Raw genomic sequence first — 15,223 nt, forward strand, 5'->3', positions numbered from 1 at the left:
TGAAGAGTTTTGGTCATTATGACAATTCCCATGTGGCTTGAGACCTTGATGGTGGCAGCTTGGACCCTCTTGCAATACCTACTCTTCAAGTAGCAGCATAATTAATTTAAATAATTTGTCATCACGTGTATACAAATAAAGTGTGTGGTTCCATTTTCAGCTTCTAGTGGCAAGCAGTGTTTAGATTATGGTGACTGAATTAGAGAAACCAACTAAAACCATTTCTATACCGAGTGCTAAAACTGTGTTTCCCTTTGTATTTTTTAATTTCTGATGTGCTTATTATTCTTCCAAGAGGTATTCTCCAGTGAGGAGCATCTTCTACCTCTGATGGTGCTGAGACATATAAACTAAGGAGATCGTTCTGAACTTGATAATTCAGGCTTAAAAAAAAAAAAGTACACTGAAAAGGTGTTATAACTAGTTTTTGTTTGCTTCAAAATCCATTATTTTAGACATGGTTTTGGGAAGCCCTGCAGAGCACCGTGTGGTGCCAGCAGAACCCATTCCTCTGCTTTCCTAAGCCACGTAACATGCAGTAAGAGTGTGGCACCAGATCTGGATGGAGCCGTTGTTGGAGATGGATCCTCTCTCCGCTGCCCATTGCTGCCCCCTCAGAGGGGAGGTCCCTGGCAGGCAGAAGAGTCCACCTGAACTCGCTGGTGGCTGGTGCCACATCCCTGGATCCATCCCAGGCCAGGCTGGACAGGGCTCTGAGCAACCTGAGCCGGGTGAAGATGTCCCTGCTCATGGCGGGGGAGTTGGATTTGATGACCTTTGAAGGTCCTTTCCAACCCAGACTGTTCTATGGTTGTATGACACTGCATGGAAGCACCCGAGATGCGTAAAACACCTTGCCTCTCATGAGATCTTCTGTGGGAGCCATCATCTCAATGCAAATTGAAATGTAAGCAATATTTAGGATTAGTTTTTTGACTGTGTATTACTGTAAATTTTGCAATTTATGTGGGACAAAATGTGGTTGATGAATATCAGTGTTATGAGTGAAAAAGGGATAAAAATATCAATGCAAAAAACCCACTCTATTTGGAAGCAGGTAAATTATAATCCCAGCTTTTGGAAGCAAAGTGAATTTAAAGATAAATAGATTTATTGAAATTTCTCGTACTTTCAGAACGACATCTTATTACTTCTTTTATTCCATCACTATTAGGTGCAAGAAAGCTAAACCACACCATATTCTAGAGTCACCCAACAACTGAAAGAAGGCAAAATAAGAATTGCACAACTGGCAGAGCAATACGCCGCTTTCTCTGCCTTTGTGTCATCAGCTTCCTGGTGGATTTTTTTTGTGAAAATATTTTTCCTGAATACTGAAATCAAAGTGTAGGCAGTGGGGCCACTGTTCTTCAATGTTTCTTCTTCAAAGGTTTCTCTACTAGAAGCCTGTTGCCTGCTTGTCCTCTTGTGTTTTACAAAGCTTTGACATTGAAGATGCACACACGCACACAACACACGGAATTCTGTTACATACAAAGTTTATAAGATAGTTTTACTCTTCTTGTGCATGGCTGGATTTGTTCTTTAGCATGAAGATAACAAAAAGTACTAGAATGTGTGTCGCTGTCATTCAAATTCTTGAACTTTTCTTCAAGTCCTTTTAGCAATTTGACATGACAGGATGCTATAAGTAAGAGCAGGAAGCTTACTAGTCTTAACGTTTCACATTTTGATTTTACTTTGTGTAGTCTCTCTTTTTGTCTTTTTTATTATTATTTTATTTTTTTTAGTACTTTGTTTTTGTTCTTACTTTAAGTTGATGAATAAATATATACTGAGGTGACTGTGTGAAAATGTTTACCTATCTGGCTTGTTTTTCACGGAGTTTAGTAGAAGTTTTCCACTTGCATTCATTTGGTGTCAGCTGCATGACAGCAGCCTTCAAGATGCTATTTGTGATACCAAATTACTGAATTTTATACCTGGAGGCAGTAATTACAATATACAGCGTTCGCAGATGTGTGTAGTTAGCCGTTCTCCAAAAACACTTAACCAGATTCTTATGTTATTGCTACAGCTTGTATGACACGTGTTTCCAAATGCTGGTGGCATCTTGGCTGTGCCTTACATATTACATGCTTCTTTTTTTTCTCTTGTTTTAAATGTTATTTTCTTTTTTTTAATTTTTGTTTTGTGTTTGCCTCTTGTTGTTTTGGGATTCTTGGGGGGTTTTTTTTTGTGGTGTTTTTGTTGTTTTTATTTTTTTTCTTTTGTTATTGGTTTTGTTTTGTTTTCCTTAATCCGTTAGCATATGTCCATTTGAGAAGTTAATTGTGGCTTAGGGCAGTGCACAACAGTGTTGTTTACACCTCCTCATATTCAGCGTGATGTCTCTGTTGCGGGTTAGAGGGATTTGAAGGCTGCAGTAGGGACTGGAAGCCCTTCAGAGCCATTTCAGCACATGGAAATAACGGCGGGATGGAGCCGCTCTGGTAATACCCTTCTTCCTCAGTCAGATCAGCTGCAAGAGATTGGTTTCCCTTAGAGAGGCTTTGCAAGATCTGAAGTAAGATGTGGCCCTGAAATGCCAGATATATTATTTGAAGAGTATCCTACATCATTTTGCACAGAGAAGGCTCTAGGATAAAACATCTTTTGCCCCACTGTGTTCTCCCTAGCTGGTACCTAAAGTTGTTGCTGCTTTACCTATCTTTTGGCATATATTTCCAGATTAACTAGTTTTTACTGGTTTTACCCTGACTACTATTTGAAGAGTCGTATGTCTGTAATCCTTAGCTGGAAGAAGTGCTCTTGTACATTGTGCATTACTGCACGTAGTGGAGGGATCCATTAAAGGTTTTTTAGACTACAAGGATGCTGAATTTTGAATTGAGACGGGGATGAGGTAGCAAGCAGGAATGTCCGAGTCTTCAACCTGTGTAGCATTTATTTTTTGTCTTCAGAAGACAAGCACTGCACAGACCAGTTAAAAACCTGTTATCACTGGTTTTAATTTAGTGGCCATATTTTGAACCCATTATTTCTTGTGGTGTATGTGCTGCACTATTGTTGAATGAACGGGAAGAAAAGGTTTCCAAGAAGTCAAGGGAAGAGAGAGCTGCTAGCCATAAGAAATTTTAAGTCCTTAGTGGTTCCTCCCTAAGCCATGATCATTTCAGCAGCTGTTAATGATAAAATATAACTAGATCAGAGAGTAAATGTCAGCTTGTTTTTCCTAATTACAAGGAATGTACTGAAACATCACACATGACAAAAATGCATGCTCTTGAGTTCTTGTCTTTCAGAATGCCTAGTTCTTAATAGTTTGTGTGTGTCTGTGAGGCTTGAAAAATATGCACCTATTTTAGTGAGAAGTTGTTCATTTATTTTCATTAAAATGTTTCACAGGATTTCCTTGGTGTCTTGATGTATCTTGGTAGAACTTCTCTGGACAAAGATGGCTTTGCTGATGGAGGGAGAGAAGTTTAGTAACTGACACAAAAAATAGGATATATAAGTATTTCTTTTGGTGGTGGAATTTTTGTGGTAAACTTAAGTATGAAATGCTGGTCCAAAACAGTGTAAATTTTTTAGATTTGTCTTTGAACATCACCATCTCACCATTTTTTGCAATGCTGTATTTATCAAAACATTAGTTGTGCTTCCCAGTTGTTCGTATGTGTTCCTGCCTATAGAACTGTGCAGTGTTGGTACCCATGGATCACCAAGAACCATAAAAATTATATGAAATTTACTAGTTGAAGTCATGAGTTGCAGTTCCACTTGGGTTCAGTTGCTTAAAGAATGGGAGAAGACTTAAACACACCAATATATTTAAGGGAAATACGCAGATACATAAATATTTGGTGTATATAGACCTTTTTTTAAGACAGAGTTGTATCAAAGAGGCTCCTGTAGTTATTCCATGCAGTGAACTAACAAGGCAGTTAAGAATCGATGCACTGGCTCTCAGAGTCTGGTTTGATGCTTGCTTAGGAAACAATGCCTCAAAACAAGACAAACTTGTGACATAGATCGTTGCAGAGAAGAATCCCAGGCTTACCCTCTGAGGCTTATACTAAGTAGACTTGAGACCTACCAAGATCTAGACCTTCTCAAAAATCTGAAGCAACTACTGACCTCAGGGGTGCAGCAAAACGAAAAATATGGACTCTAATTGTCAGGAATTAGAAACAATGAGACTCATGTTTTGAAAAGTGAAATTATGACTTATTGTGTGGGAGCAAAACTCTTTCTCTCCTTCATGCAGGAAAGTGTTTGTTTCAAATATTTTAAATAAAATTGGATTCTATTTAAAAAAAAAGAGTTCATGGGTATTTTTATAAACTTCATAGAAAGGGTAACCCACTGGGAAGAGAGGGGCCAAGCAGGCTTCCATCCTGCTTGAAAAGCATAGTTGTTCCACCAATAATGCACTATTATATATAGTATTAATATTAATAGTGTGATTCTACGTTAAGATACAGTTGACTTGAGAGACTTTGCTGATTTCACTTTTATGAGCTGTACAACTGTAAATAAATTTAAGGTTTCTTTGGTGAATGAGGAGGTGAGCCAGATCTGAGACACGCACTAGAGTGTGCTGCACTCCATACAATGCACTTGGTTGACCTTTATGGAAGTTCTTTGAAATTCTAATTTCCTTACAGTTTTACTGCTTTACAAGGGTATTCAAGTTTACAGCCTTCACCACATGCTCAACCCTTTTTCTCTTTCTTTCTCATCACAGAATCTTGTCATTAGAGAGATGGCGTGGAGAAGCCTACCCTTCTATAGCACATAATTTCAAATGCCATTTTTATTATTCTTTCAACAATTGGTGTTGAACTTTCTTCTCCAGTTTGTAAACCTTCTGTATTTCAAATTGCTTTCTAGTACCTGTTTTGAACATGTGTTTATGTAGGTTACATTATTTCAGCTTTCATCTGATTCTGGGGTGGGAAAGGTTCCGTTGATTCTTTTTCCTTTATCTCTCCCATGTCTCCAGTGACAGTGTCATGAACAGAAGTGAGCTTGTCTTTCGTGATATAAAGAATCAGTATTTTTTGTCCTTGTCTTCACAGTCATAGCATACTTTTAGCTCTTCATTTTCTTCTGCAGTTATAGGTATGCTTGCTTGCCAAAATGATCCTCTTCATCATCTGTTTAGTCAGATGTTTGTGCTTTTTTCCTGTAGATCTCACATTTGCCACTGATCTTGTAGCTTTCTAGATGTGTAGATTATTGTCGCACTTCAGAATGGAATAAGTAGATGTGTTAAATGTATTTGCTGGTATTACCATTTGTTTATTTTTTATTTGTGGTCCTGATTTAAGGGACTGACCTTCTTTGTGGGCTACAAAGTTGTATAATAGTAGCCAAGAGCCACTAGAACCTCACAGGGTGCAGCAGGATGGTATGACAGATTTGGATGTATATTTGGTTTTGAGAGAGGAGATGTACTGAGTGATCATGAAATTATGTATGGAGGGATGGGAGGAGTAGCACTGAATTAATATGGTTCATATAAAGCACAAAAGTTAAAAATATATTATGACATAAACTTGAAATCTGTGCCCTCACAAGTTAAATCTGTTGCATTATACTGTATTATGAAAAACCGAATGGAAAATATTTGCCAATCATTATGCTGTTACTCACCTCTTGCTGTCCCAAGATTTTTCTTTTATATTCCATAGTTCTTATCTTTCCCTCTTTTCCATTCAAATGTATAGATGTGTGATTATATGATTATATGATTTACATGGTTTATTTTTCTTCACAGTTAATGCTTAAGTTGTTTATATTCTGTGTTCGCAGTAGTTGTAACAGAGTTTTAAATAATGTGTCTTGGTTGATGCATTTGCTAAGAATTTCTAAATTTTTAGTTCTGATAAACATAATGGAATAACACACAGAATGCTCTCAGGAGATGTGTAAGCTGGATGCCTGAGGTGTGAGCACAGCACAAGCCGTACTCCCAATGACTCAATGCAGTATTTATAAGTGAAGTTTAATTTTTTTGTTGTTTTTTTTCCCATAGCCTTTCATGTCCCCTCGGTACCCTGGAGGTCCAAGGCCACCTTTGAGAATACCCAATCAGGTAAGAATTTACCGCTAATGCACCGTTGTGGTCCGGGGTAGTGATTCAGTGCTGGGAACAGGGCATGTTGTCTGGTCAGTTACCAGTGGCCCATTGGTTACAGAACCCACTCAGTCCCTCCCCACCACATTTTGTCTGACCATTAAATAGTTATTCTGATAAGGTGTGGCCATGCCACTCCCAGCTAATTTTCCTATGCTTAATTAGTGTCTGCACCTCAAAATGTGTTGTGCATTAAACCTGTTTACAGAGGGAGGATACAGTTGTCCTGTGTGGTGCTGCATTAGCCTCATCCAGCCAGTGCTGCCTGCTCCGAGAACATCCCCATAGCTGTTCCACTCTCCAAGCTTTCCTAACAACATCAAGCAGTTAGCTCTGAAAATTATTTTTACTTAATTCTGTGTAAAATGCATCACTCCCTCCTATTCTTTGTAGGCTATATGAAGTATATTTATTTCAGAGTAAATATGGAGATTATTGTTGAGAAACAGATATCATAAAGTACTCTATGGTTCTTGTAGACATTATGAGGACTTCATAAAAGAATTAGATTCCCAATTTTATCTCATCTCCACCAGAGGATATGCATGCTAGTGTAACAGGAATGAGTAATGAGCTGCTGTTCGTCAGCAAAGACCTTTATTGGCCCATCTGTGAAAGGACGGTTCTGCAAGCAGATAGCATTCATATTTTTAAGTTCTTCGTAGTGCAGATAGAGGAGGAGAAAGCGGTTGTCAGCAGATGAAAAGTTAGAGTTAAGCAGACAGAAAAATATCAGCAGAGCTCTGAAAGAAAAACTGGGTCAGTTACAATATTGGGAAAGTTGGTATGACAGATGGAATGGGTTTTTTTGGTCCAACTTAGACTTCCAGTACTGCTGGTTTTGTTGTCAAAGCTTGATGAGGAGACTTTCATGCTCCAGCCTCAGTCCTGGCCATTTTATGTCAAAAAACTTGTCTATAGCACTGGCACAATGTTGCCAGAAAGTTGAAGTTTAAAATTTAGTGAGCTGAATGTATCAGGTCACAAGACTTCTTCAAATGTTTCTGCAAATCAGACATGGTGATGTTTCGGAGCAGGTTAAGTTACCTGTAGCATGGCTGCTTTCTCAGAAGGAAGTGGGTGGCTTAACTAATATTGTTGAAATGATCATCAAGGGACAATGTAAGAGGACAGTGTCATCAGTACTTTAGTTAAATATTTGCTATGAGCATACTGTAAATCCGTACAAAATATCTTCCTGATTTTTACACCTTCCAGTAATCTCTTAGTCAAAGATACACCAGTGTTTGGGTTTCACGTATTTCTTTATTTCTCTTTCTGTGTTTCTGAGCACTGTAAATAATGGCAGGTAGAAACTGGATGTGGTGGATGCTGTGAAAGCGCTGCCAACGTGCAGTTTTAGCTTTGGAACTGTTTTTGTCTGCATATTGCGATATTTTCAGTTCAGCGCTGTAACATAATCACATAATCTTAGTGAATTACAGCTCTTGCAATTCATTTACATTATGCTGTATTCATCAATGGTTGCTTTTAACAACGCTGACATTATTTAAGTTACAGTATAGATGGGGAGTGTGTGGAAGTAATAAACTACTGTAGTGCAGCTTTAAGGCTGAAATTTTGATTAGCTGGAAGTCAGTAAATATCAGAACTAAAACTGCCTCTGTAACTATTAACTAGTGCTTAGTGTCTTGCAGCAGGGATTATGTTTTGTAGATAAGGGAGGGTAACGCAGCGCATGTGTGCACAGCACAGTCCAGTGCTGGGTAAGTGTTATCTGAGCTAGATCTGGGCTTTGTAGCAAGGACAATTAGTACTGACCCAGAGCCACACTAGTGCCTCTAAATTGCATCCAGTGCTTGATCACACCCTGCGAGATCAAGCCCTTCTGTGCACAGTGCATCGTGCTGCGCAGGTACACTTGTTTTTCCTGAAAAGTGGTGTGATGTGTTGGAAAGGAACCACATTCCCTTGTGTAATGATCTATGGCGTAATGACCATATGAGTGAATTCTTTGGTCATCTGTAGTCGCGGCAGCAAATCCCTCCGTGTCCTTGTGCATCACTTGTCATCCTTGGCAGAAGTGACCAGTTCCTACTCAGCTAATGTTTGACACTTCTCTGTGCATTTCGTGTCTTTGTGCTGCATTTTGTCCTGACTTCAAGCCAGTGAAGTACATGTCAAAGTTTTAAATTATGTCATCTGAGATTATATGTTTATCCCGTAAACCTTACAGTACCTTTTCACTGTGTTACCTCTGAGGTATTAACATGTATCTTAGTTTCGAATTTCCTACCTTTTGTGGAAATAAACTTTATAATGTTTAAAGATAGGTTCCCCTTTGTATGTACCCAAGACTCCTATAGTATTTTCAGCTCAAGAGTAACTTATCCATTCCCTCAGTAAGCAATAACTGAATAGACTACTTACATAATAACAGGTTTACTCATCCTGGACTCATTTGTACCGAAAATGTGGTGTTGTTTTGAAAATGCTAAACAGCACCTAGTGGGTCAACTGAAGGTCCATTCATAAAAACATTTTCCTAGTTGACTAAGCTATAGGTGAGAGACTGTAGAAATTAGCCTTAAACCTAATTCAGTTACCATAAACCCAAAAGACAGATGAAATGTAGGGACACAGAAGCAATGTGTTTGATTTGGACCAGTGGTGAATCAACAACACAATGTACCTTCATGCTTGAAGGCAAATTTAGGAGAAAGCTTTGTGACTGTTGTTATCTCCTGTGGACTAATAAAAAGCTTATCTTGGCATTGGTGCCCTTCAAGAGTAAGAATGCCCCCCACACCACAGCCGTAATTAACTGTACCCTGTGAAGTTGGCTTGGCTACAGCTCACTCTTGGAGAATACTGGTTTCTGCATCCTGCCTCTGAAAGGAAATGTTAAAATAATGGTTGAAAGGGAAAACAGTAGTAACATAAGCTTTGGGTAAGTTTCCACGTACCGAAGAAGAAGGCAGTATTTGAAAGTTAAACAATGAGTAAGCCAAAGTGAAGGAAGTATTGCGAGGTGTGAAGGTGTATTATGCAATTATATTTTTGGGATTATTTATATATAATTCCATAGAAGTCCAAGAGTTTGCCCATGCAAAATACATAGTCAGGGTTGTAGGACGTTTGGGACTTCTAATTTAGTTAGGCACTTAGGACATTTAGCTGAGTCATTAGTAAAGTTAGCTTTTCCACATTACTCTTGATTCAGAAAAACGTTTGGGATTTAAACCCAAAATATGTGCATTATGTGTTTAACATAAATTTTGAAGCGCTATGTGCTTTTAACACATGGTTTCTATGCTTGCAGGCACTTGGAGGTGTCCCAGGAAGTCAGCCATTATTGCCTAGTGGGATGGACCCAACACGGCAGCAAGGTGAATTAAATAATTATTTGGACCATTCGAAAGTACCGTCTTCTCAAACTTGTGTATTTCTTTCTGTTTTTCAAAGCTTACTGCAACTTTTTAAGCTTGGTGTTAATTAAAAATAAATGTTTTGTTAAAGTTGTTTTACAAGCTAATTGTGTATCACGTAGTGTTTTAAGTTACATGATTTTATTTGCAGGGCATCCAAACATGGGTGGGCCGATGCAGAGAATGACTCCTCCAAGAGGAATGGTTCCGTTAGGACCGCAGGTACCTTCCACAGGCAGATACCCATTTCTATTGATAGGCCTGTATTTATACTATGTTACTCTCCCTTTCCATAGCTTGAAGATGGCCAGGACTTGTTCTTCTAATCCCATTTTAAAATAAACTTCATATTTTACAAAAATTAATTTTTGTTTGCACCTGTAGAAAGTCTCAAATGAAAACATAAGTCATTTTAATTGACAGTTGAAATTAAAAGAGGAATCCTTGCACTGATTTCAGAAAAAATTACATTTGTCCTCCAACCAGTGTATGTTGTAGTCAAAGGCTGACATTTGTAAAGGAGACCAAGGCCTGGGTAGGTGTCTCCTCATCCTGCCAACCATGCTGCTCAGGAGGAAAGGATTAATACTTCTAACTTGGACAAACTCTTTGTACCAAGAATACCTCCCCACATTTTGTAAAATCTTTCTTTCATCTGCTATTGATCTAGATTTTTGGTGAATACTGGAGAGATTTTAATGTAAAATGAGATGTTCATGCTGCCATTTTTCCCCGTTGTCAATCATAAGAATCTCTCTAGCTCTGTTTTTGAGGCGTGAAGCAACCTTGGCTTGCAAGAATCAGCCTTCTTCATGGTGCTCACCTGCTCATAATTTTTTGTAGGCTCGTTCTTCAAAATTGAAAAAAAATATGAGTGGGTATTTGTCAGTATTACATTTCAACAGTAAACTAAGGTAGAAAACAGATTAATGAAATATGAAATTCAAATATGAAATATAAATCCGAAAAATTATTCTGTATTTTGTCAACACTTCCAGTGAGAGAAAATTTAGATGGTTGTGTTTCATACTTACCTAGCCAGTATTTTGTTATAGCGTGCTTCTTGTGCCCACACTTCGTGTTTTCACTTGCCCATTTCAGATAATCTTTCTAGTGACTGCTTTGTTCCTTGGAGTAGCAACCGAATTTTAAATTATTAAATAGCTTTGCCTTTCAAACCTGTTCGTAACTGTCTCTAAACTTTTGGGTCTTCTTGGTAGAAACCAGTTGTGCATTTCTACACCACATCTGCTGTGTGACCAACACACCACTATTAAATAAGTTTGATGTCATTTCTGTAGCACTGAAGTGTGCTTAACACTTGCCTTTTGGAGGTAGAGACACTTTGCAATGCTGTTGTGTGAGATTGAGCTGATACTTTATGCAGCACGGTTAGTCACACAGCAGGCAAATCTCATGCCAGTTTTTATAAGGATAGTTCTTCCATTTTTGCAGTCTCTTAAAATCAACTGGTTTTATAAGGTTCTTCTGTACTGAACATCCTCTTAAAATGGGGAAAAATGTTGCTAATCTACACAAAAATTAAGTTCACAATCAGTCTTTTCTATAAATGGTTCATCATCTATCTCTGCATCTGGCATTTAGGATCGTCTCAGAATGCAGTTCTAAAAAGAAATTTCATAAATCTTTCAGACCAGCTTTTAAGCTGCGGTTAAAGTTGACGTAGGTGTGCCCGTAGTGGGAGGCCGTGCTGCCTTGCGGCCGGCTGTCAATTGGGAAACAATGTCCTGATACAGAAATGCATGTGCAAATTTAATAGCATATAGCAAAAAGCAGTGGATGCTTTTAAATGCTAGATCTGTGAAAAATGCCCAAGAATTTGGTTCAGGTTTTTTTCAAGCTGTAGTTATGCTAGGTGAGTGGGGTACTACCCCCAGTCTCTGACTGCTGCTTCTCCTTGTCCTTCTTATTTTCTGGTGGACCTACCACATGCTCCCTAATGCTTTCTAGTAAAAAATAATCAGGTCATCTTAAACATTAAATAAAATAATCTGGCTCATTTTGGCCACCTGATGTTAGGGAGCGCTTTTATGCACAGCTCAACCGCCAGATAAACAGTGGTGGTGGCGACTTTGTATAGAACACTGTAAGGAGCAAATTGGGGCACTAACTTCTGCAGAGAACATAGCTGCAACTGAAGAAATGTGTATATTGGTAGCCTTAATGAAAGTGCTCTTATTTTAAGATCAAGGAGTACATTTGATTAGAATTAGCAGTAATTAGAGTTAGAAGCACATTTGATTTGGATTCTTTCAGTCCTGCAGGATTCCATAGATCCCTTTAACCTCAATCCACAAAAATGGTTCCTGAATTAAAATAAAGAAGCTAGATAACCAGGTAGGCCAAGTAGGGAGGATGGTTCAGCCTTCCACATCAAAATGGAAAAAAGAAATAAAACAGATAAGGAACTGCTGTTTCATAACAGCCAGACTGTTCCGTTCCAGTAGTGCCAGCTGGCGATGTCACTGTATCCAGCTGCTTTGACTACCCACCAGTTACTATTCTACAGTTCTTGTAGAGGAGTTGTTTAGGCAAAATCATCTAGGATAACCTAGGTGAAACAGCAGGTTTGATTAGTCTGTCTGACTTTTGCCTGAGCGTGGGCACCGATCGGTCTGCCGGCCAGACACAGGAAGGGAGTGAGCAGGGACTGGGGACCAGCAGCTGTGGTGACACTGTGTTCAGATGGTGCTGTTGGGTCTGGACGAGGACACCTGTTTGCAGTCTCTGAATATATTATTGCAAACCAGCACGTGTCCACGGGACACTTCTACAATTGTTAACAGTGAAGAAAATTCCAAGTTTGGGGTTTTTGTTTGCAGCAACGGAACCTCCCCTCCGAATCACAGATCAGTTCCAGGTAGCAGATATATCATATAAGTCAAAGTATAAATAGCACCAGACCCACACTTCGGATGTCACTGTTGGATTTCTCCCATGTATTCATAACTTAGATTTACATGGCGTTGTGAATCCAACCAATATAGACATCACCCATAAGCCTAAGTCATATAGTTTAGGCAGTTTGTAGTAAACCGTGCATGAAATAGACTGTATTATTTTTATTTTGGAAAATAGACTCCAACAATGACCTAATTCTTTTAAAAGTAAACCACTTCTTTCCCCCTCTCCCCCCCCCGCTTCCAAAATGCACAGCTGCTCATGCTAGAAAATCTACTATTACCTGTTTGTAAATATCAGAAAAATGTAGCAGTATTAACACAGGTTAGGGAGTGCATTGTGATTGTGAGGTGAGATAAACTGTTCTACTTGTATACTTCTGAATAAAAATGGATATAATTTAGTTTTTCATTTAGATGGTACAATTAAACTTTTGTCGTGATATCAGAGCACAAACGCAGATTTTATAGTCATTGGGCAATTAATTTGTTGGTATCACTATGACCTTCCCTATTAGTTGCTTTAGACTTATTATAATTGACTAATTAGAAGAAAAATGTAGTGGTTATACTGTATGTTAGAGAAGTGATATTGTGTGGTGTAATTATACAACCATTTATTGTTATCCTAACAAAATGTAATTAAAATAATTCTATTTAAATTCCATGATGTTGAAATCTTAGAATCTAAGTCCAGGTTTCTGAATTTGAATGAGCTCCCTTGATATAAAATTTGAATATATTACAAAACCTGCCTTAGTTGGCCGTTGACTTGATCTCTGTATATGTAAATAGTTCCTCTTGAAAAAACTGACATTTAAAGTATTCTTAGTCTTATTTCTGTTGTTTGTAATTCTTTCTCGGTGGGGTTAACATCATTTTTTTAAGTCAACAATGGAAACTCCTGGAAGAATTGATTACATTGGCCTATCCATTCAGCAGTTATATAGGGATATCATTAACCTGCTGTCCTTTCTTTCCCCCTCCTCTTTGGTTTTGTTTTTTTGTTTTGTGGTAGTCTGACCCTTGGTTATCATTGCAGAACTATGGAGGTGCAATGAGACCCCCCCTGAATGCTTTAGGTGGCCCGGGGATGCCTGGAATGAACATGTAAGCACAATAATCAAATCTTACAATATTTAGAAAAATTATTATTTCATTGTAGAAGTAACATTTGGGATACATGTGACAAGGGAGAACATGCTTTGATAAGTAACATGCTTTGATGATTAATTACAGCAATTTAAAGAAGTGAATCCACAGCAGTTTCCTTCTGCATGCATCTCTTTCAGGCGCCTTTGCTGTCCCTGCAAGTCTGTACAAATACTGAGTTTCTTCCACAGGTCAAAGTTCAAATACTGGGAATATTTTGTCAGTGTAGTCACCGACACAACCTTGTATGCATTTTTTTTGCTAAATGACACTATTTACATTTATGTTTTTATTGAATGATTCAATACATTCAAAGAATGGTACCAGTATGGCTCTTTTTTGCAAAATAAACAAGTACTTAATTTTAACAAAAGAAACCCATTGTCTATAAGTATTTATAAAAAAAAAAATATATATACATATTTGAAAGAAGTGTGGATTATTATCTCTCTGTTGCTGGTTTATTTCCATAACTACATTTATTTCCACTCTGTCAGATACAGGAGCATTACAGGTATGAGTGTAACGTTTTTAGTGTTTCCAAGTACTTCTGGGACTCAGTCATCATTTAGCAGAAATTGACACAGACTGAATTGATATGTACTGATGTATTCCAGGCATGGATTTATTATGGGAGTGTATCGTGCCTTTTATACCTGTCAACAATACCCCTCGCTGTGTAGAAGTACTTCTGATGTAAAATGAGTGTATCTAGAGTACACTAAATTTAAGGTGAGGATTTGAACATCACAAGTGGCCCAACATGAACAATCTTCTGCACTTCAGATAAATCTTTTGCTTACTTGGAGTTGCTTATATGATTAGCAAGTCTGAAAGAAAATAAGGTGCTACTTGTATTATGTATATTTCTCTCTTAAGAGATTCACAGGTTTTAAGGGACTGCTCTAATTAGCTCTAGTGTAACACAGACCAGAGATTATCAAATCATTCTTGTCAGAGCAGGCAGCAGAATGGTCCCGCTATCAACACACTCAAATGATTTTGCAGCCTAAAGCAGAGAACATCTTCTTTTCGTTCTCCTTTGTCTTTCAAGAATGAATTTTCAGCAGAGCAGCACAGAAAACACAGTCAAGTTTAAAAAACGCTTGTTGTCATTACATCATAGATACCCATTTTTACTCTTATTTCTATAGGAAACATAAATGGGAGATGATAATTTTCATTTCAAGTAAAGGGTTGCCAACCTGAAAACAAGGCATTGATACACATAACACCATTAAAAAAACCATCTAATACACCACATCCTTAATTCCTTCTGATTTCCAGTAATGCCTTGAGTTCTTGAAGCAAATAAAAGAAAATCTAAAGTTGGGTGTTAGTCTATCATAGACATCATATGTTGGACTCAAGATAATTCTAGGAACCTTCCCAAGGGTAGTCATTTCTTCTTTTAAATAAAATTGTTGTAGAAAATATATTTAGATATTTGAAATTCAGTGTGAGTATAATACAAGCACTCACAGATCATCCTCAGGAGGAAATTTCATTATAAGAAAAGAAAATTAACTTTCTAAAATAAAATGTTATAAGGTAAAATGGAGGATAAATAAGATATTTTGAGTCTATTTATCCATATAAGTTAGAATTTACATAGGGAAAATAAGAAGACAGTTTCTGGATGACAAAAAGAATGC

The 15,223-nt window shown here is 37.8% G+C and overlaps 1 protein-coding gene across 6 annotated transcripts in view; it reads left to right on the top strand.

The window, feature by feature from the left end:
* SSBP2 (single stranded DNA binding protein 2) overlaps positions 1-15,223 on the top strand; it is a 176,599-nt gene that overhangs the window by 129,659 nt on the left and 31,717 nt on the right. For 3 of the 6 annotated variants that reach the window (XM_071802458.1, XM_071802457.1, XM_071802456.1), the window contains 4 exons: positions 6,005-6,064; positions 9,390-9,456; positions 9,647-9,717; positions 13,435-13,526. In XM_071802458.1, coding sequence (XP_071658559.1) covers positions 6,005-6,064; positions 9,390-9,456; positions 9,647-9,717; positions 13,435-13,526 — 290 coding nt within the window. The remainder of the gene's footprint in view (positions 1-6,004; positions 6,065-9,389; positions 9,457-9,646; positions 9,718-13,434; positions 13,527-15,223) is intronic. The other 3 variants (XM_065860536.2, XM_065860534.2, XM_065860535.2) reach the window with 1 other exon arrangement.

Source organism: Patagioenas fasciata, chromosome Z, assembly GCF_037038585.1.
Source record: "Patagioenas fasciata isolate bPatFas1 chromosome Z, bPatFas1.hap1, whole genome shotgun sequence".
In the NCBI taxonomy this organism is placed as follows: domain Eukaryota; kingdom Metazoa; phylum Chordata; class Aves; order Columbiformes; family Columbidae; genus Patagioenas; species Patagioenas fasciata.